The 22,458-nt window shown below is 43.9% G+C and overlaps 1 protein-coding gene across 2 annotated transcripts in view; it reads right to left on the minus strand.

The window, feature by feature from the left end:
- The window catches only part of HPSE2 (heparanase 2 (inactive)), a 174,555-nt gene that overhangs the window by 39,280 nt on the left and 112,817 nt on the right, over positions 1–22,458 (minus strand). For both annotated transcript variants that reach the window (XM_084846643.1, XM_084846642.1), the window contains exons 4-5: positions 8,051–8,224; positions 7,365–7,536 (exon numbers count right to left, since the gene is read on the minus strand). In XM_084846643.1, the coding sequence (XP_084702769.1) occupies positions 7,365–7,536; positions 8,051–8,224 (346 nt within the window). The remainder of the gene's footprint in view (positions 1–7,364; positions 7,537–8,050; positions 8,225–22,458) is intronic.

Consider the following 22,458-nt stretch of genomic DNA (forward strand, 5'->3'; position numbering starts at 1 on the left):
AATCCAAGGCAAACCATTCAACATCACAGTAATTCAAGTCTATGCCCCAACCACTGAGGCCAAAGAAGCTGAGGTTGATCGGTTCTATGAAGACCTACAACACCTTCTAGAACTAACACCCAAAAAAGATGTCCTCTTCATCATAGGGGATTGGAATGCTAAAGTAGGAAGTCAAGAAATCACTGGGATAACAGGCAGGCATGGCCTTGGTGTACAAAATGAAGCAGGACAAAGGCTAATAGAGTTTTGCCAAGAGAACACGCTGATCATAACAAACACTCTTTTCCAACAGCACAAGAGACGACTCTACACATGGACATCATCAGATGGTCAATATCGAAATCAGATTGATTATGTCCTTTGCAGCCAAAGATGGGGAAGCTCTATACAGTCAGTAAAAACAAGACCTGGAGCTGACTGTGGCTCAGATCATGAGCTTCTTGTTGCAAAATTTTGGCTTAAATTAAAGAACGTAGGGAAAACCACTAAACCATTCAGGTATGACCTAAATCATATCCCTTATGAATATACAGTGGAGGTGAGGAATAGATTTCAGGGATTAGACCTGATAGACAGAGTGCCTGAGGAACTATGGACATAGGTCCGTAACATTGTTCAGGAGGCAGCAACTACATCCATCCCAAAGAAAAAGAAATGCAAGAAAGCCAAGTGGCTGTCTGATGAGGCTTTACAAGTAGCTGAGGAAAGAAGGGAAGCGAAAAGCAAGGGAGAAAGGGGAAGATATATTCAACTGAATGCAGAGTTCCAGAGAATAGCAAGGAGAGACAAGAAGGCCTTCTTAAATGAACAACGCAAAGAAATCAAGGAAAACAACTGAATGGGAAAGACTAGAGATCTCTTCAAGAAAATCGGAGATAACAAGGGAACGTTTTGTGCAAAGACGGGCATGATAAAGGACAAAGAAGGCAGGGACCTAACAGAAGCAGATGAGATTAAGAAGAGGTGGAAAAAATACACAGAAGAACTATACAGGAAAGATCTCAGTGTTCCTGATAGCCATGATAGTGCGGTCACTGAACTTGAGCCGGACATCCTAGAGAGTGAAGTCAAGTGGGCCTTAGCAAGCATTACTAACAACAAAGCTAGCGGAGATGACAGTCTTCCAGCTGAGCTATTTAAAATCCTAAAAGATGATGCTTTTAAAGTGCTGCATTCAATATGCCAACAAATTTGGAACACTCAACAATGGCCGCAAGACTGGAAACGGTCAGTTTACATTCCAATTCCAAAGAAGGGCAACGCCAAAGAGTGTTCAAACTACCGCACAGTTGCGCTCATTTCACATGCCAGCAAGGTGATGCTCAAAATCCTACAAGCTAGGCTTCAGCAGTATGCAAACCGAGAACTACCAGAAGTACAAGCTGGGTTTCGAAGAGGCAGAGGAACTAGAGATCAAATCGCCAACATTCGCTGCATCATGGAGAAAGCAAGAGAATTCCAGAAAAATGTCTATTTCTGCTTCATTGACTATGCTAAAGCCTTTGATTGTGTGGATCACAACAAACTGTGGCAAATTCTTCAAGAGATGGGAGTACCAGACCACCTTACCTGTCTCCTGAGAAACCTGTATGAGGGTCAAGAAGCAACAGTAAGAACCAGACATGGAACAACCGAGTGGTTCCAAATTGGGAAAGGAGTACGACAAGACTGCATATTGTCACCCTGCTTATTTAACTTATATGCAGAGTACATCAGGACAGATACTGAAGCTGAAGCTCAAATATTTTGGCCACCTAATGTGAAGAGAAAACTCTCTGGAAAAGACCCTGATGCTGGGAAAGACTGAAGGCAAAAGGAGAAGGGGACGGCAGAGGATGAGATGGCTAGATAGCATCACCGATGCAATGAATATGAACTTGAGCACGCTCCAGGAGAGAGAGCAGGACAGGAAGGCCTGGCATGCTATGGTCTATGGGGTCACGAAGAGTCGGACACGACTGAACGACTGAACAACAACAACAGATAAAATCTGTCGGGATATATGATGCCCAGCATGATCTGTCACATGATGAACATAGACTACTGAGACATGATACCTCAGTAATGCATATGCACACCATTGGGTTTATAACAGTTTTGTGAATCTAAAATTTAAAGTGAGCAGATCATGTTAATAAATATGGAAAGCTGAAACATGCCTAAGTTTTACAATGCTCCAAAAAGAGGAGGCTTAAATCGCATGGGTGAGGTACATAAATGTCATGCAGCAGCAGCTACAAAGATGATATGCTCACTCATGGCTACGTTATATTTTTCTCCATATGAAATCCAATTTTTCTATGTGTTCATGTGTATTACATGATCAAAATCTACTGCATAAGAAAGCCTAGTAATACACTCCAACCCATTTTCACACTTTCAAAGTGTTTTTATTACTCTGGCTCCCGTTCCTAAGGAGGCCCAATGTTTGGTGCAGGTACTTCAAAGGATTTTTGGTTATACGGTCAGGCTCACACTTAGGACATCACCAGACTATGTGACAAGCTGAATACTTTGCCTTGGAACTGTATATATTTTACTGAAAGTACATTCATCCAGAAGCCTGTTTGAAGATGTTTTCTTAAATAAGACAAAATAATAATTTATATGATCATTCTATATAATAACTTTTAACCTTTAAAGAAAAATAAAATTTGAGATTGTCTTACCCCTACCCCACCCAAATCACACTAAGAAAGTAAGCAGAAAAATCTGGAACACATCTTATTTCAAGGAGCCGAAGTGGGGGGAGAAATTTATGGGGCAATATTTTCCTATGCCTCCTCCCACAAGATATGGGGCCTGTGCATGTTTAAAACATCTCAGCCACAAAACCTGGTTTACATTTTTATTCAGGTGCTACATATTCCAATCAATATGAAGAGTACTACAGACTAGACATAGAAACACCTAATACAATGAAAACTTGACCTAGGTGAGAGGGTTGCAGTGCAGCTTCCCATTTTAAAGGACTGTTTAAGGTGTGCGTGGATGTACATAAACAGAGGGATCACTGCATTATGGAAGCACACTCATCACATTCTTGTCACACGTATCTAACCCTCTCCAAGGCTGAGGTCCAGGAAAACCAGTTCTGCTAGTTTGCAGCAGTAGCCAGCTGTTCACCGCACTGAGTGGCTGCTGTCTTCAGACATCACAAATTCCACTCCCTCCCTCTTTGAAGCACTTTTACAGGTTTTGAAATGTGTGTGTGTGTGCAGGGGGGGGGGGTGTCTTTTAAAAAAAGAAGAAGGCACAAATGAAGTCTTGATTGTTTAAACATACAAACTGTGCTTTGAAAATGATTTTTAAAAAGCGGACAAGCCTCCTGAAGATTGGGGGCAGGGAAAGGAAAAGCAAGGCAGATAACTCAATCAGTATTTGATTCACTGATAAATATTTCTGTCAAAAGCACTGCAAATGCAGAGCAGAAGCCAGGCTCACTCTGAGTGAGGAATAAATGTAGACAGCCCCCCTTTAGAGGTACATCTCTGGAAGTGTGACACCAGCTTCCAATGAACTGGGATGTCAGAAAGTAACCACTGCACCTATAGTCCATTGTAGACTAGAAAACCGAATTTTCATTTCATTCTGCTGTGTAACATTACACTTTTTCTCTTACTGCAATTAACTGTTCCTTTTTATCTTTAACGAGGTAACATTGCAATTGCAAGAGCAATACAACGATATGACATTTTGTGGGAAGCTGAAGAGAACTCATCAACTTTGGGGTACTTTGTCTTTTCAGAGGTACCAGTCTTTCTCGAATTCTTTTTATTTTATTTATTTATTACATTTCTATACCACCCAATAGCTGAAGACCTCTGGGCGGTTCACAAAAGGCTCTCATATACTCCCAAAGGCTCTGATGGCAGGGAGGGAACTGCTAGGGTTCCCAAGGAAGACAGGACTGATAGAAGCCTGAAAAGAGCTTTTTGCTTGCAATTCAGCGAGGCTGGTGTCAAAGCACAGATGCCCAGAGAATGCACGGGGGAGTTTGTTCATGCCAATTTAGGAAGACATAGGGCTGATCTGGAAAGAGCTACCATGCCAAAGGGGTGCATACCAATCCCCCAGCAATGCCAGCAGCTGACATAATGCTTCTTGGGGACTTTTCTTCACTTCAATATGGTAGAATCAACTCCTGCCCTTTCAAGCTGGTAGCTTTCCCTGAGCAGCTTTCTTCACCAGCGGGAACAAGCAACTCTTTCCTTCTAACTCTTTGTTACAAAGGGCCTTGGATGCAACAACTTCTTTTTCTACTCTCCAAAAGAGAAAGAAGCCTCCACTGAGATAACGACTAATATCTGCTTGTTCTTTGGACATCTTGGGAAGCAGGAGAGTTACTTGTTGATGCCAAGTATACCCATCTCTCTTGGACAAGAACACAGGCTGTCTGCTGGGCCTATATTTTAGGAAAGACAATATTTCACTATGTTACAGATCTGTTTGCCCAGGCTTACATGTCAAACATTGATGAATTTCATGCTCTATCCTACAATTTCTCTTCCTCTGCAGGACATAGTCTTCCAGTCTTTTCTGCTTGGTAACCAGTATCATAGCACCCGTACCTCACCCAATCCCAGTGCCTAAATTTCCTCACCTTGATGCTCTGGCTACAGGGGCTCCAACAGTGGAAACCAATATATATTTGTCACTTCTGGAGGCAAAAAAACAACATCCACATTCTGCCCACCAAATACCATTCCTAGTTTAGGAAGTACGATGTGGTATTACTTCATACTTCACTGGGCTACAGCACGGAAGAGTTTGTCAATGATCTATGGGGAAAGTGGCCAAATGCAAAGGAGGACAAGGCTCTTACACACTGAACAGAACTGTGAAGAGGAGAGAACTTTGGCATAAGAACATAAGAGTCCTGCTGGATCAGACCAAAAGCCTATCTAGTTCAGCATTCGGTTTGCACAGCGGCCAGTCAGATGACTATTGGAAGCCCACAACAGGACATGAATGCAATAGCACCATCCTGCTCTGGTCCTCCAGCAACTGATATACTGAAGCATACTGCCTCTGATACAGGAGGTAACGTATAACTATCATGACCAATAGCTATTAATACCCATGTTGCTGCTTGTGATACAGGAAGAAGCAAAGCGGTACCTCCTGCAATTCTCTTTTCTATAAAAGTATCGAAGGTACATGTCCTCCTTTGCATCTCATCAATTCCTACCACTGGATGGAAAGAGCTGGCATGATTACTGGAGCAGAAAGAACTTCAGGATTTCCTTGAAGCTGGAGCTGTTGCTATGGAAGTTACTGCTGCTGAATGTACACTCTTTAAATAATCCCACCGTATAGTTTTGGATATCCACATCTAATATTCCATGAGTAACTACCAAGGCCACCAAATCCCTGTGTGATTTTGCTGTCTCCAGTTTAATCCTGCATGATCTCTGGAACAGAGTACCCCTCAGCGGTTGGACTTAGCTAGGGGTCATCTCCTCAGCATCAATGCTAACAGCTCCACTGAGTCTTTGGGATCTTTGAGAAACACTGTGACTCCTGACCCAAGACCTGAAAAAGCCAGGAACAGATACAGACTGTTCCCAACAGTTCTGGTTGCCTGAATAGTCTAATTAACACTTCATCAAATGGAGCTGGCTCTCCCATCTGTGGAAATTCCTTTGCACCTGTGCATGCCTCTGGTTCTCCTCTCTGCCATGCAAGCAGTCACCCCAGCAGCGCTAAAGAAACAAAAGACACCAGGTTCCCCAGGTGCCTGTCCTGCCCTGGACACAGCCATGAATGAGGCAGGGCAATTGCACAGTGAAAGCCTTGTCTGGAAGCACCTAAGAGCCTATGCCAGCCTTCCCCAACCTGGTGCAGTGCCTTCCCAAGTGTTTTGGACTTCCAACTCCAATCTGCCTCAGCCAGCATATCCACTGCTCAAGAATGCTGGGAGCTGTAGTCCAAAATATCTGGAGGGTACCTTGGGGAAGGCTAGTTTAGAGGCAAACTTCAATATCCTGCATCATTCCTTGCCCCTACCCATGATGAGCAGAACCAGAATAAACTATTAAAAATAGTAGAATTCAAAATGATGCAAAAGAGATGACACAAAGTTGCCTAATTTGCTTTTGTTGTTGCAAAATCTGGGTTCCCTTAGCATTTTATTTTATTTCAGCACAGAGTGCACACAGCCCTGTTTGTTTGTTTGTTTGTTTTGCTATATCCCTTGTGGACAGGATCAGCAGTTGTTCTGTTAAGATATGCAGTCCAATTCACACTTTCTTGGAAGTCAGTCCCATTGAACACAATGGGAGTTACAAATGTGGATAGAATCAGGATTTAAATGTTTTAAATTTTTCATCCTACCCTCTCCACAAACATACATTATCTTCTGTAGGCTAAATAAACTCATTTCCTTCAGCCTTTCTGATGAGATTTACCTTCTAGTCCCTTTGTAGCTTTTCCTTAGAAAAGTTTCCAGTTTGTTAATATCCTTCCTGAACTTTGGTGCCCAGAAGATGTGGGCTGCCAGTTCCTAGCAGAATGGCATGATTTGTTTCTGAGTCTTAAACCAATGCTGCTGCCGATACAGCATAACATGGCATTTTGCTGTCTAGTAACTCCACACATCCCTCCACCCTTATGTTTGTACGCTTGATTCTTCTTTCCTTAAATTTGACTTTGCTGAATTTCATCAAGTTGCTAAGTGCTATGTTTTGGGGTTTATTAAGATAATTTAAAGCATTTATCCTCTGGAGAATTTGCCATCCCTTCCAGTTTTGTATCAGAGGCTGTGGGACCCTTGGCCAGCCTATGCACAGTCCTCTTATAATTGTCAGGGCTGTTCAGGGCTTCTTCCCTTTTATATGGAATAATGGAATATATGGGAATTGGTAATGGGAGCAAGAGTCCCCAGGCTGGATGTTTGAAAAGGACAGAGATAACTAATTGCACCAATGTTTTAAGCATTTGGAAGGAAATGGCTAAATAGTACTAGAAAATGGGGAAGGGAAGCAGCAAAGGAGAAATACAAGAGGATGAGCCAATGACAAACAGACACGGACACTTTGCTCTGATCGACCTGGCAACCTTACCAATTTGGCAGAACCTGGTCCACCTAACACCCCTAGTATTATCCTCCCCTTTTGGCTGGAAAAGGGTACATACAGTGAGAGTGTAGTTAGTATAGTATAGCTCTTAACTCATGACCCAAAGAGGGTAATGATGCCTTTGACAGATGTATGGCAGGCATGGTTTTTCCTCTTACTCCACCACCATGAGCAGAGAAGCTACATCTGCACAGCAATTAAATCCGGAGAGCAAAGTATTATATCTCTGGTGTGACAGAGATTGCCTAGTTCTCTGCATTGCTTGCTATACACCACATCACTCACCCATCCAGGAGGGCTACAACATTCTTCCTAGGCCTCCCAATGTTGGGCCCATACAGGCTGGCTCGGGAGTAGGTGCGGATTAGCTGCAGCAGCCTCTTCAGCTGCATGTAATCTTTTCCCAGCTGAGTGCCATTCACTGCTCGCCCTGTCAGGGCTCGGTAGTTATTTGGTTCTAGAAGCAAACAGAAGCAAACATTTACCAACTCTGGCCTGGTTACTCTGAAAAGGGTGCCCAGCATGGTTTGCCTTCACTAGCCTGGAGACGCTTTGCAGAAGGGCCTGGAGGAGGGGCACCAGAGGTCTTTACAGTGCAATCCTATATGTATGCCCCTAGGAATATATCCAATTCAACTCAATAGGCCTTATTTCTGGGTAGAGAGGTATGGAACTGCACTGTTAGTGTCCTTTTTTATTGCCTGGGGACTTGCCCATGTTCTATCTCATATGTAGGCTCCCTCCTACCTTACACCAGCAAGCTGACGATCTCTTTTTGGCCCATTACTTCTATTTGCCTCTGGGTTCCTATGACTATCAGTTGCAGTAAGCAGCCCCAACAGCAGTGCTCCCGTTCTCTCACAGAGGTCTCAGAGTTTCTCTCAACTTAGGGCGTGAGTGGACCCCAGTAGCTCTTTTCTCCTCCCTCTTGATTTTCCACATCCCCTTCCCAATCCCCAAACCCCACTCACCATTGCCCAATTCCCAAGAGATGTTGTACTTCTTGCTGGCACTGTATTTGAGCAGGCTGAGGGCATTGGAACTGTTCCAGGAATTGTTGGGGTTCCGGCGCAAAGCATTCAAAGCAAAGATGAGGTGCAGGCCAGAGCAATCAGCAAAATTATAGAGTTTGTCTAGAGACCTGGCTGGGAAGAAACAAAACCAGCCTGAAACTCAAGTGCAAAGAACTCCAAGTTCCAGAGAACAACCCCCATTGCCTCTGTAGTCCTTTGTCTTTGGAACAGAGACCCAGGAAAAGGACTGTACCAAAATACAACCCCCAAAACACATCCTTGGGAACCTGGCACTTCTAGTCCTCCACCAGTGTCCTGCCCCTCAGCATGATGACATAATCTGCACTTAGAAGACACACTCAAGAAATTTTTCCAGAAGACTGTTTGATTATGCAATAAATGCAAAGTTGTTATTACTCAGTTGTTGCAGGATCCACCTATCTTTCCCCAGATTAGAAGCACTTCCAGATAAAGATTTAATGGTGTCTTCACCCTGCCACATTCACAGAAGTTGGCGGGGGGGGGGGTGAGTCCAGACAACCTTGTATTTGTGACCCTCCTTGTGCCTTCTTACCACTTCTTCCGCCTTTTCCCTTAATGCAGAAAATCCGTTAAGGAGAAAAAGATGGAACAGCTCCACAATGCCTTCTGATTGCTAGTGTTAGGAGCCCTCTGTCGTAAAGCACCCTAATTCTTCTGTTGTGGGGATATCACCTTTTCCTAGCACTCAGATTGCAATACTTTGTTGCTGGGACAATGTCCACCCCACCTCACTAGTATAATTAATGCTGTGTAAAATATGACAGTGTGTGTATCATTGGTGCTTATTGGCTAGTGGCTGTGGCATCACTGGTGCCAAACAACACACTCCCCAACCCTCCATGCCAGTTCCATTCCATGAACTTAAAAAAAAAGGTTTATTGTATTGTATGTTTTGCTAAACTCCCATATGGTTTCAGTACAGGTGCACTCTTATAGTTTTTTAAGAAGGAAATTCTCTGTGAAGGCTCCCCCACCCCTACCTAGAGCCATGTCCCAGCATTCTGTGAACCCCATGCACTTTTAAATATTTAATTCTAGGCTGTGTAGTGCACTCTCCCTCTTCACCTATACACATTACCTATGATAGGTGTTTGTTTTTTAAACTGGCATATAGGATGTCCCCCTTCTATAAGGCTACAGGAGTTTCCAGGGGCCTGCATTCATGGGTGATTTGCTGCAGGCTGGGACTGCTTGGAGGTCCTTGCAGCACATGACACCATGGCCAGTCTGCAGCCACTCTGGAGTTTACCTGTGGGGAAGCCACATTTTTGCAGAGTACTTTTACTCCATTGTTTTTCTTTAATTCAGCTCTCCTGCAGTTCAGCTGCTGCATACCCATCCCTCTGCTTTAAATTTAGTATGATCAGGTGTTCTTAGGGGTATGTCTTTCACCTGGCCTTGACCTCGGAAACCTAGGTAACTAGAGTAACTAGCCTGCCTTTCCAACTCATCAAAGTGCTAGAGCACTCTTCCCTGCCTTCAGAATTATGCTATACTCCCTTTTCGCCAGTGGAAGTAACTAGCCTCCATTTCTAGGGATGGCGGAGAATTTCTCCCCGAATCTTCGGGGGGCCGAGCGCCAACGCATTCGGCCCCCCGAAATCAGCGGTGAAATTCTCTGGCCCCCCCCCCCCGGGATGGGACTTACCTTTGGCGAATGTCCCTCCGGCGGCGGGTCCCGGCGGTGGTTCGTTGCGGGCGGGGGTGGCGGCCGGTCTCCCGACCGGCTGCTGCCGCCGCCATTGCAAAAAAAAAAAACTAAAGTAAAAAAAAAACCACACACCCGTGCATAGGCTACGTAACGATTTACGTAGCCTATCACGGCTAGATTTCCAAAGTCAGCCGTGATAGGCTACGTAAATCTTCACGTAGCCTATCACGGGTGACTTTGGGGGGGAAAAAAGCACGTACGCAAATGGCGGCGGCCCATGGGCGCCGCCATTTGCGTCCACACTTTTTTTTTTTTTTTCAAAGTCACCCGTGATAGGCTACGTGACGATTTACATAGCCTATCACGGCTGACTTTGGAAATCTAGCCATGATAGGCTACGTAAATCGTCACGTAGCCTATCACGGGGTCTTTTTTTTTTTTTACTTTTTGTTTCGCGGCCGGGGAGACGGGGCGCTTCTCCCCAGCCTGAATTTCGGCCGGGCGAGGCAGGAAGCCTCCCCCCCTTCGCCTGAACTTTGGGGGGAAAAGCGAAGCGCCTCCCCCCCACCGCGAAGCCAAGCTGCGAAAAGGTAAGTGACTTTCGTACATCCCTATCCATTTCCCAGCCTGATCCCCTTGACAGCCTTCTCTGATGCTTGTGTAACTTTGCTTCTCTGATGTGTGTTACTTCGCTGCTTCTCTGCAAGGAGGGAAAGGGCTGGCTGGAGTTCCCTCCCTCTGCTAGCACTGTTGCTGCTGCTGCCTCTGCTGGATGCCGCCTCTCCTCCCTCTCCTGTATTCTTTAGTTTTCACTGCATTGCCATATGGATACAGTGAAATACCAGGACTGCAGGCTCCCGCTCCTGGCCGCCTCGTCTCACTAGATAGCTAGTACTTGAAATAGTGCAGCTCCGATTTTCTCAATGGGAAAAAGACACTACAGATTCTCAATAGAAGAAAGCAGGCAACAGAGGCTGCAGACTGAGAATGGGTGAAGCAGCTAGATTGCTGTATTTACTGCCTGGAAGTACGCAACTAGAGTTTTATGACTGGGCAACACAGGCTGCAGAATGACAATGGGTGAAACGGCTAGATCCCAGTATTTATTCCCTGGAAAAGGAGAAAGGGGGTGGGAGCCAGCATTCCAGCCAACAGTCACTCCCTGACTTGTGGCTGGAATGGGGTGAAATTGCGCTGGTGGGGGTGCTCTCATGGGGAGCCTTCAGATGCTGTCAGGGATAATAATGTGGTAGTCAGGGGGAGCCTCGAAAGGGGTGGGAAACATACCTCTCACACTGATTGAGCAACACGTGCCTGGTTGATGATGTTCAGTTCTACTCCCCCCCCCCGACCCAATTCGGAAGTATGTTACTTTCAAGTGCTGTGTGACCCGTGAAAAGCAGATTTTTAAGGTATAGTACACTCAGCTTTTCTTGCTTCGTACGTCCCTGACATTCCAAAGCCAATTCCATGACAATTCAGATAATACTCCAACGCACATTTCATTCTGTTGTCGTGAAGATTGCCCTCCCCCTGGATAATACTCCCAACGTGCTTCTTGTTCCACTGTTGTGAAGATTTCCACACACACCCATGAGCCTTTTATTGTGCAGTTACCCTTGTCTTGTTCATAGAATTTTAAGGGAAGGGGTGTCCAGATGACATTGCTTTCAGCTTTTAAGCCTCCTATGTTTTCTCACCATTCCTTCTGTCTTTTTTCTTACCACAGAAAATCCACTAAGGAGGGAAAGATGGAATAGCTGCACAATATCTTTTGACTTGTAGTGCTAGGAGCCATCTATCTGGAAGCACCCTGTGCATTTTAAAAGCTGTAAATAGCAGCAAGGCTATACCCTAGTACTGCAAGCCTACCCACATCCAGTATATATGAGCAGAATATTGTGCTACTGGTGTTGCATTGGGGCTTACAGAAGTATCATGCTAAATATCAAACACAGGAAACTCGAGTGTGCGGGAAAGTCCTTTATCTCTTTCTATGGGCTTACTGGAGGCAGTTTTCAAGTAGCTTGTGGCTTTCAATTACAGAATGACACCAGTTTTCTCCACGTTGTTCCTTGCTATGTAGTCTGCTTTCCTTGGGAGCCCTAACCCAATTTAATGAGGTTATATATCTGCAGCCACTTCCGAGGATCACTTTTTCAGACAGGTCTCTGAAGAGTGGTTAATATATTATTTTCTTCTTGAAAAAGGCCAGTTAAAAAGGAATACTTTATTAAACTAAAGAGCAATTGGAGAGAGCAATATCTTACAGTCTTGGAAATGGATGGGCCTTGCTCTCTGCCAGCTCCTGAGAACTGGCTTCAAGTTGCTGCAGGCCTACAGGAAGCAAGTCACTATGACTATGTCTTGGGGGACTGATGCTGTGGTTTAATTTGCAAAGCATTGTTACCATCTTTTTCTTGTTTCTCCTCATAACAATTCTATGGGGTTCAATTCTATTATTTCCATGTTGCAGATGGAACTGAGGCTAAAAGATGGTGACTTGCTCAACCCCGCAAAACAGCAGAGAAAGGACTTGACCCCTGGCCTTCTAGAGCCCTGTTCAGGCATTTTACTTTCGGTGTTTAATCAACACATGAGGACAGATAGCGAATACGAGCAAGCTAGCTCCACCCCCAGCCATCACACCACTGTCCTCATCACCCTCTGTAAATTGAAGTGATAATTTCTGCAGTGAGGAGCCATCTCTACTAACATAGGCTCCCTACAAGAGCTAGAATTCTGAGCCTCCCTGCTTCAAAAGTTATCCCTCCAAGATGTGGGGGGCACCAGGGACAGCGATGGGGGCAGGCAAAGCTACCATGCTTGTCCTTGTTCCCCCACCCCAGTTGTATTGATAAAACACAGTAGAATGTTTGAGCAGGGCTTCAGTCTAAGTTTAATGTTGTATCCACTGAAGCTTATAAGAATACTGAAGAGACTCATTCAACCAATATGCATAAGTAATCCCCCCCACCCTACCCCCGCAAAACAAGCCCTGTGTTTTTTCTTGCTAAACACTGCTATTTCTTGCAGTGAAATAGATGTGCATATAATCATTCTTGGGTGACATTTGCAGATATCTTAAGAATGGAACTAAAATGTGTATCTCTAAAACGTAACATTAGAACCAGCCGTAAGACATCTTTACATGCTGTAAAGCAGGCCTGTGCACAGCAGGCAGGAGGTGGGAATCTCCAAGGTGAAAGGTCATGGATGCTAAATAGGCCCAGACGACTGGTGGTTTGTTCTTTATGGGGCCAACGACTGGGTCACCCCCTTAGGGGAATCTGCTGTCTCTCCAGTCTCAGTCACTCCTTGTTACATTGGGCTCCATTCTGTTCAGGTCACGCATTTTCTGGGGGAACCCGTACTTTGACGAGCATCTTGGGGCCTCAAGTTTGCATGTGTTTGTGTGTTAGCGCTGTCTGAGCCAGCTCCAGGTTTTGATGGAAAATCCTGAGGAGATTTTTCCCAGCCAATTACATTATTGTTCTCTGAGAGCTCCATGTTTTCTGGGGTGAGGTGTGGGAGCAGGGAGGAGAGATGCTGCAAGTTTTTAAGTGGAATCAGGTGCTGTTTCCCTGCAGGGACGTCTGGAAAATGTCAGAGTCCTTGGAGTAACAGGTACTGGCAGATGAGCCCAGCACTTCCCACACAAAGCAACCTCCTTCCTTCTGGAATCCAGCATCCTGTCCTTTGTCCTTGGAAGAGAAGGCCTTAGCTGGCTTAAACATACCAGCTGTATGTTGGCAAGTCAACACCCGTTGGCAGCGGCAGCGGCAGCGGCAGCGGCAGCAGCAGCAGAAGAATAAGATGGCATTTCTGAGACAAAAACAGGACCAAGTTGAGTCACCCGGAGAGCTCACATCATAGGAGCAACTGCACCACTGATGGCTAGACCCCACCTGCCTGGGGCCGGGAACCACATTCAAGGCTCAGAGGATTCCACCTGTGAGTGTGCAAGTGCCAGGGGAACATGTGTTGCCATGGTGATCACTATTGTGTTTCTTAAGTAAGAAGAAGTGAAGGAAAGCAGGCCAGAGATGCAGAGAGAAGCTATAAGTTTCCAGCATAGAGCCTGCTAGCCTCCTCCCACACTTCCATTCCTCTGTTGATGATGTAATACAGCAAATTTATCTATCACAGTGCAGGCTGGAGGGCTATTTTTTGTGTAATGAATTTCCTTCCTTCCAGGAAGCAGTATCAATGAGGCAGACTAAGGTAGGAATCAGCACTTGCTTGAAAAGGGTTGCTCAGTAGAAGGTCTGACAGGGATGCCCTCTTTGCTTCCTTATCTCTTAGGGCCTGGGTCTGGATGACTGCCAGGTCTTCTATAGCTGCTTTCTATCTTAGTGCTTCAGTGAAATTTAAAAGGTAAAGCTACAGTCTTCAGGGAATACCCAGCAACCCTACAACTACACCTTAGGTTATCAACTGATGAGAATAAACTGTTCTTGACTGCTTTGGCACTTTCAACAACTCAGTATGCAGAAATTAGCAAGTGATTATGTTTATCTCCATGCAATGAAAAACTTCATCTGCTGATTCCTGCATATCAAGCTGCTGTTAAAGGCTAGTTCAACAGTTGGGAACCCTATTAATATCAGAAGCAGGTCTTTCTTTGGCTAGGATTCAGACACAGCTAGTAATCCTGAAAGACCTCCTGTAGCTTTAAAACAAGTATTACAGAAGAGGTGGAAATTACACTAGACATGGCTTCTCCTAACCATGCAGCACTGAAAGGGAAGAGGTTATACCAGGATATGGACCAAGTAACCATAGACATGCCCATGGTCAGTGGCTTAAAGCTTGTATCCCTCTCCAGAATATGAGCTCTATTCACAACTACTAATTTTGATAAACCATAATGACCGTAGAAAAGTGGGCAAGGTACCAGCAGAAAAAGAGAAAACACTGTGTTCTCAATTACTGAAGCTTAAATTAAACTTCTAAATTGCTTTTTTGTTTCCATTCCATGCAGGGTGGGTCTATTTTACAAAAGTTCAAACCCTTTGCAATGCACAGGACATTGTTTTCCAGCCACTCAACTGAGAACAACATGTTGTCTATGGAAATTTAGGAAAGAATCTGTCTGTCCTCACTTGTTAGAGTCATCAGTGATGCTTCAAGAGATTTCTCAACCTTGCAAACCGGGAATCCAAAATTTTCAGAGGAAGACCTAGGTGGAGGTTACAGCCCTATTCCAGTGTTTCTCATGCAGCCTCATGGGTAGGGCTGCCAATGTTTACTGGTCCTCCCCCTGCAATTTATTAATAGCAGTCTAGCATACAGAAATTTACAAGGTGAAGCATTTCCTGGCATTGAAATATAGTGACGAGAAAAGCTTAATTTCTGCATGTCAAGCTGTTGTTAAGGGAGAAAGACCAGTAAAAAAAACTTGGCAACCCTAAAGTCCATTCACAATTTGGGGCAGTTTTATAATTTATTCTTCTAAACCAACAACAATTTTTTAAGGTCGGTCCAGGAGATAATTCACACTGTGACAGGACAATAAAGGCTAATACACTGTAATTTATTTTATGTGGCCAGCCAGCTAGCCACCCACGCACTGTATACCCGTGCCAGTGTGCCATCAGATCCATGAAACTGAATGAAAACAAAACTAAAACCCAAACAGAATCTAATGAAAGTCATAGCAGAAATGCCAGCCTTTGAAAACAGAGACAAAAAACATTTCTCTCCAATGCAAAGAGAAAATGGTGCTCAGTTTTTTCTGGAAGGCTTCTGTACCTTTAATGCTGAGTGACAGCAAGTGCTTTGACAACACTACATCTCCAAGCTGGGAAAAGCTGTCTCTGCTGTATTTCTGCCTGTCGTGCAGCTCTTGAAGGCATTGAAACTCTACTCCTGGTAAAAAGAGAGTTCCAGGAGAGCTTTGTTTCTCTATGTCAAATCATGAGAAGAGCTAGACATAATATTATTGAACCAGCCAACAGTCCCAATCAACCTAAATTTCCCAAGGGTTCAGATTGCCAAGACTCAGATTGGCCAAAGGGAATCTACACTTTTGCTGGTAGTCAGACAGTATTACCTTTAGAATCATCATTGCTGAGTGTCTGTTTGGAGAGCCAAACATATGTTTGGAACCCTTTGGGAGGTGAAAGCAGTTTGGGGAGCAACTTGGAGTGAAGAAGTGGCAGGCAGGGAAAGGGTTAAGCACACACACAACCCTATGCATGTACAGCTTCTCTACTCCAACTCACCCTTGCAAAGCTACTGTTCCTTAAAAAGAAACCATTGGGCTTTTGTTGACACACATTTGCATGCAACATGTAGTTATACTCTAAGCCACTAAATAGAAAGCTGGCCAGGCATAATTTGTTCACTTTAGCCACCTTTCCCCCACTCCCATGTGAAATAAACACACATTACCAGTCAGCACACTTGCAGCTCTCAATAGTACAACACCAAGTAATTTGCTTTGCTTGATCTCTAAAAACTGATTCACTGGACATGAAGCCTCTTGACTGAAGGCTGTACCCTCATCCTGTAGTCAAAATCCTAGAATTACATTATAAATCAGGGAAGACAATCATTATCCATATATTCATAAAGTCATATATTTGTAAGAAACATAAGAAGAGCCCTGCTGGATCAAACCAAAGGTCCATCTAGTCCAGGGATGGTCAGAGTTCAGGCTTGTGGGATCTACTTTATTTTTTAATTAGAACCCTGAGATCCACCTACTGGAGCCTGATGCAAAAGATACACACTTAGAATTAAAGAATTCTGAGCCCAGGAATTTGTTTTGAATGGTGCTCACAGTCTTTCCACACACAAATCCACTCCCAGTTACTCCAAGGTGGTTGTTGTGGGGAGTCACTTTGTTGCTGCTTTGTCAAACAATTGGGAGTCACAGATAAACAAAGTTAAGTTGTGCTGGTTCATAAGAAACCCCCCAAAATTCATGGTCAGGCAATACCTATACAGCCAAACAGAGTCAGAAATCCTTGCAAATCTTCTGCAAATCACCCGAAGTTCTACCAGTAGATCCAGATCTAACTTCTGCCACCGCTGATTTAGTCCAGTATCCTACACTAACCACCAGATAACTCCAGGAAGCCCAGAAGCAAAGCATAAAAGCAATAGCCCTCTTATAGCTGTTTCCCCACACCTCAAAACTGGTATTCAATGGCATATTGCGTCTGAACATGGCGTTTTCATATTGTTGTTGTTGTTCAGTCATTAAGTCGTGTCCAACTCTTCGTGACCCCATGGACCATAGCACGCCAGGCCTTCCTGTCCTCCGCTCTCTCCCGGAGTGTGCTCAAATTCATATTCATTGCATTGGTGATGCTATCGTTTCCATATTGCCGTTATAGCTAATAGTCACTGACAGAGTGTTAAGTCCAGTCAGATTTTTGGTTTGATTGTTAGTCCTGAATGCTGGACTAGCTTTGCTCTGATCCAGCATGGCTCTTCTTCTGTTCTTAAAAGTATAGTTAGAGTTGCCTGAGATCAGAATTTTTCAAACAAAGATCACCTTAGATAAGAGAAGACCAATTGCTGGTCTGAAGGTAGGACCTGCCCTGCAAAGCTGGCCACTGGCAGCCCTATCATATTTTAATCAAGCTGGCCTTCAGATTTATAAAAAGCTGGCCTTCAGATTTGCTCATGAGCAGGACTGGTTTTGTGTGTTTTTTAATTTTAATGCAAAATCTCTCTTTGGATGGGAGAGGTTGAGTGATATAGCAAAAACCCCTTCTAATCCCCAGATCACACCAATGAGCAAGAACCTGCCTGAATAGATCAGTGTTCAAGGCCAAACTCAGTGAAAATTGGTATACTGATCAGTTCCAGGACCAGGGCCTATGAAAATATCAATGTTTGGACTCAAAGGCAAGGCATATGATGCCTGAGGTTTAATTATTTCCCCCCTCAAATGTGTATTACATTATAATAGAAAGATAAACAATTATATTTGCATATATACATAGGCAAAGATGTAATGTGAAACCACTAAATAAAACATACTTCTTGCAAAAAGCTTTATTTCCATTACCAAATACCTTACAATTTCTTAATTAACATATGCAATATGGTATATGAAACTGAAGACTTTTAATGTATAAAAACACAAGAGCAATCACAGAGTTCAGAAGACTTTTAATGTAAATTGAAGACTTTTAACTTAAAGGCACACAGGAACATTACACAGATTAGCACTTAGTAAACGGAAGCAGCAAAGTAACTTACACAGTCATTTCTCTTTGCACATCAGATTTAAACATTTTCTTTCTGATTTTAAAAGAGCAAAGTCATGGATGATGTCACCAAATGATAAGCTATGACTGAGTACTGCCAAGTGTTTAGGCCAGGATGAGAAGAAAGTGTATATTTGTTGCACAACAGCAAAACAATTTTTTATTGCATTTAGGCAGCAATCAATTGCAGCAACAAGATTCAGTGAATTTCCAGCACATGGAATATATACAGGAAACTTTTTTTTTTCTAGAAGTGTTTGTTTGAACAACCCTTTTGATTTCTCAAATGAGCTATTCCAGTGTTGACACTCTCAGGGAGCTTTCTGTGCCCAGAGTGAAATTTTACCCTCAGCCAAGACACTTTGAAAAGTTCTCTTCATTGAGGTGGTGTTGTTTTGCTTAGCCAACGATATAGAAGTAGTCTTTAAAATGGTCTTCATATTAGATGAATAGGTCTCTAACTCTCAGTGGTGTTGTAGTGAATGAGTTGCATGCTGGGAGTTGTAGTTAGAGGCATGGTAGGAAGCTGGGAGGAAGAGGGGATGAGACGGCAAAGATAAGAGTTGTTGAATGTGGCCTGATGGATCAGTTTTCAGTTTTGCTAAGCTCGTAAAATAAAGAAGCCTCAAGTGCTTCAAGTTTGTAATTCCTACAGCACAACACCCCATATATTTTTGTGGGGCCGCCAGAACATTGAGGCTGGCTACAGGCCTATGTGGTAGCATATGGAGGGGTGGGAGTGGGTAAGTGGCTGGAAGGGAATTAGCAGAGATGATGCCTGGTGTGGAATAGGACTTTAGGATCTGTTGGTAGGCTAGCTCCCATTGTCTCCTCTGAGGTCTGAAGTGAGGTTGGGCAACCTGTAGATGATGCAAGTAGTCCAGCAGCCCTGGAAGGAAGTTGATGGGATTGGGTGTGGACTGGGATGGGGAGGTCAGGGTTCAGAATTTTGGTGGTGGATTTTATATGAAAAGTTATTTAAGCCAAAGCAATTTCAATGATAATACATCTTCGTTATCTCCAAAATATTTAGAGACCCCTCATAATATGATGCCCTAAACCATGTCTTGGCTTGTTTCTATATCTAGCACTAGACTACCTACTACTAGAATTATTGGATTTATGAAATGTTATTTAAGGTATCTGATGCAATCATGTTTTCTTTGAACCACTAGGGCTAGAAACATGGCTTTAAAATATGGATTGCAACAAATATCTCGGTCTGAAAGTCCAAGTGCTGCCTTGTATCAAAGACTAGCCTGGTAGATGTAGGTGACCAGGAATTACATGCAGGTGAGTAAGCAGGGTGAGTGTTTCATCCATCCTCTGTGCCCAGCATAGAAACTAAGAGGGCTACTAGAGGAAGGAAGCCCCCTCCTCTATGCCCATCATAGCAATTCAGCTTTCTGTCCTCTGCCAGCCCCCAGCAAGCTAGTAAAAATGATGCAGCCTAGTAACTTTTGGAGGACGGATGTCTTTACTGGTTCCATGACTGCATATGTAGAAGGTTCAAGGTCCAACTTTCATGTTTCCTGCAAAAAAGACCTCATGCAGCAGAGCTGGGAAGTCCTCTGCCTGAGACCCTGGGGCCAGTTGGAGTAGATTGTACTGAGCTAGATGAACAAATGGCCTGACTCAGGATAAGGCATTTTCATATGTGGGCCACCTAGAGCAACATTTTAATTTGCTTAAGTTAGGTCAACCAAGCAACACTGAGGTTGTTGATTTCTTTGTAAATGTCATAATTCTAGGTGGCATAGTTTGCCAAGCCTCTCAGTCCACACATGCATGGGGCTAAATAATCCTCAGTGCCTGTGTGCATGAGGCTAGATCTCCTTGGTGTTCTCTCTTTGCTTTTCTTCGAAGGTGTTGGAGTAAGAAGCTGAAGTAGAAGCTGTTGCCATAATTTTAATGCTATCTGGCTTTCAATGTGGGGAACTACTTACTGCTATCCATGCCAATGCAGCTAAACAACTGCTGGGCTTCATCCCAAAAGGTACATGCCCTGCAGATATAGTCAGGATGCTCCACACAGATGGTATTGAGGCACTATCCTATCTGCCTTGTGGTTGTGCCAGTGCAAACTTGCATCTGGGAACTGCTAACAGAAAGGTTTCCAGGGGTGTTATTAAATTAAATGTTAAAAAGCCGTTTTTGAAACACATTGTGGATGCCATTGACTGAGACAGTAAATTCAATAATCTTCCTTTTTCCATTTATTTTCCTTGGCTTGGGCTTTGCCACAGAATTTAACATTAACAATGGCAATTCACTGAGTTGATGGGAGGGGGCCAAGAGGGTGACATCAGCTCTGAGGTGGGCTACAGAGAACAGGAGCCCAATAAGGTTGCAGATGGAACCATGCGGTTCAGTGGATAAACTGGACACAGACACTCCAGCCATGAAGGCACTGCGTAGCATTGTACAAATCTCTATCTAAATAGTAGTATTTTCTTTTCTTGGCCTGTATGAAACACAGACAGGATCATTATGAGGTTGCCAAGGATACAAAATGACTTAGGCTGGAGAGAAACAATTGTTTTTAAGACAGCCCTTTGAGAGAAGCATTGCTTCCAGTAGTGAACCAATTCATTTCTTTTGTCCCAGTATTCTGGTCAAACAGGTTTTGCAGGTTTTTGAAGCAATACACCAGCCTTGCCCAAGCTGGTACCCTCCATAATATTAGACTACAAGTCCCATCACCACCAGCCAGAATAGTCTCTGGTCATGATGGTTGGGGTGATGGGATTTGTAGTCCAATGCACTTGTGGGGCGCCTGTTTATTTATTTGTTTGTTTATTACATTTCTATACCACCCAATAGTAGAAGCTCTTGCTTGCAGCAATACCCATTTACCCAAGGGAAAAGCACAAAGAACAGTGCAATTTCCCCTTGGCAAAAAGTGATCCCTCTTCCACTTTTTACACATGCTTGTAAATCACTCAGTAACACATGACTAGATGTCTCTTCACTTGATGCCTTGCAGCTGAAATGTGTGAACTGCCTCTACTGAAAAGTGTTGTGCTTGAGGTGATGGATGATGATATAGAAACTCTGTCTGTTGTGTTTTATCTGATGGCTGTTTCACACAGGCAAGTCATCACTTTGATGTTTCCTTTTGATCCCTGAATGAAGAATATGAATATGTGAATCAACTTACCCATGGGGCTCTTTAAAAGTGTGGGAAGCAAGCAGCACTTTTTCACTGCTAATTTTTTTCTAGAGCAGTAGCCCACTACCTGGGGCGTACCTTTAGTCTACATATGCATTTTGGGGACCTACTTCTTAATTTCTTGTATGGTGGTAGTGCTGCTGTTACAACCGACCTTAGGTCTGGCTGTGACCCAACAGTGGATCCCAACCAACTAAGTCCAATCCTCTACAGCACAATCTGGCAGGCAGGAACTGCTCTCTGTCACTCCTCCTTGCCGGGAAGCCTCCAAGCGCAAAGATGGAGGGCGAGTTCTGGAACAGAAGGGCCCTGACAACTAGCCCTATATCCTCTGCCTTCTCAAGGTCTTGAAGGGACCTGCGTAGTAGACTATGGGTGTGTTGCGCATCTGTCATTCACTAATAACAAGCTCAACTGGCAGGGTTCAACAGATGCCCACAAAATTTGAGTTCAATATTCAACCATGAATGTGTTTGGCTGGAGGTCTCTTTTTGTGGAAAAATATATCCTAAGTTGGTGTCATGCTATTAATAACAGATAGGATCATGGCACCTACCCGAGTGGGATAAAAGCAGAAGGCTATGAGTGCTAGTTGGCACATTATTTTGAGTAAAACAAGCAAGGGGGACCATAGGTCAGCTTCTTTCTAGGAACCTAAGTGAGATCCGAAGATGGATGAGGACAGAGGCTTGACACAGCAAGCATGTGGAGCTGGAAGCTCATTTGCAAGGATCCAGTTACGAGTCATGGTTATTTACTTCAGTCACAATGTGGTCTAACATTAAGACTATGTTCAAATTGCTTACATACACCAGTGACAATTCCAGCTGCATGATTCCACCTTTCAATATTATTGACCAGTCCTGCTTATGTGACACTACAACAGGAAAGGCCTATTGAAAACAACGGACCACCTGCCGTAACGCTATGGGGCGCCATTTTGTACTGGCTGCAGGACACCAAGTCCCAAACCTGCCATGAACCAGAAACTCCACTGGGTTCTGACAAGTTAGTTTCTGATTTTGCCTTGGGTATCTGATATTCTAACTGGACACCAGCCACCTTGAAGGAACGCAGTCCATTAATATGATCGCTCCCAAACATCCTCGATCTAGTTGTAGAACTGTGTCAGCTCCTTGGTATTCTGAGGAGCTAAGGGCAATGAAACAACTGTGTCGACAATTAGAGCACAAACGGCAGAAGACTCAGAACGAATATGATCGAACACAGGTAAGAATCCACTTGCGATCTTATTCTGTGGCAGTGATGGCAG

The sequence above is a fragment of the Heloderma suspectum genome, chromosome 3 (assembly GCF_057233095.1).
Source record: "Heloderma suspectum isolate Gila_16-S chromosome 3, 16-S_ref, whole genome shotgun sequence".
Classification (NCBI taxonomy): Eukaryota; Metazoa; Chordata; class Lepidosauria; order Squamata; family Helodermatidae; genus Heloderma; species Heloderma suspectum.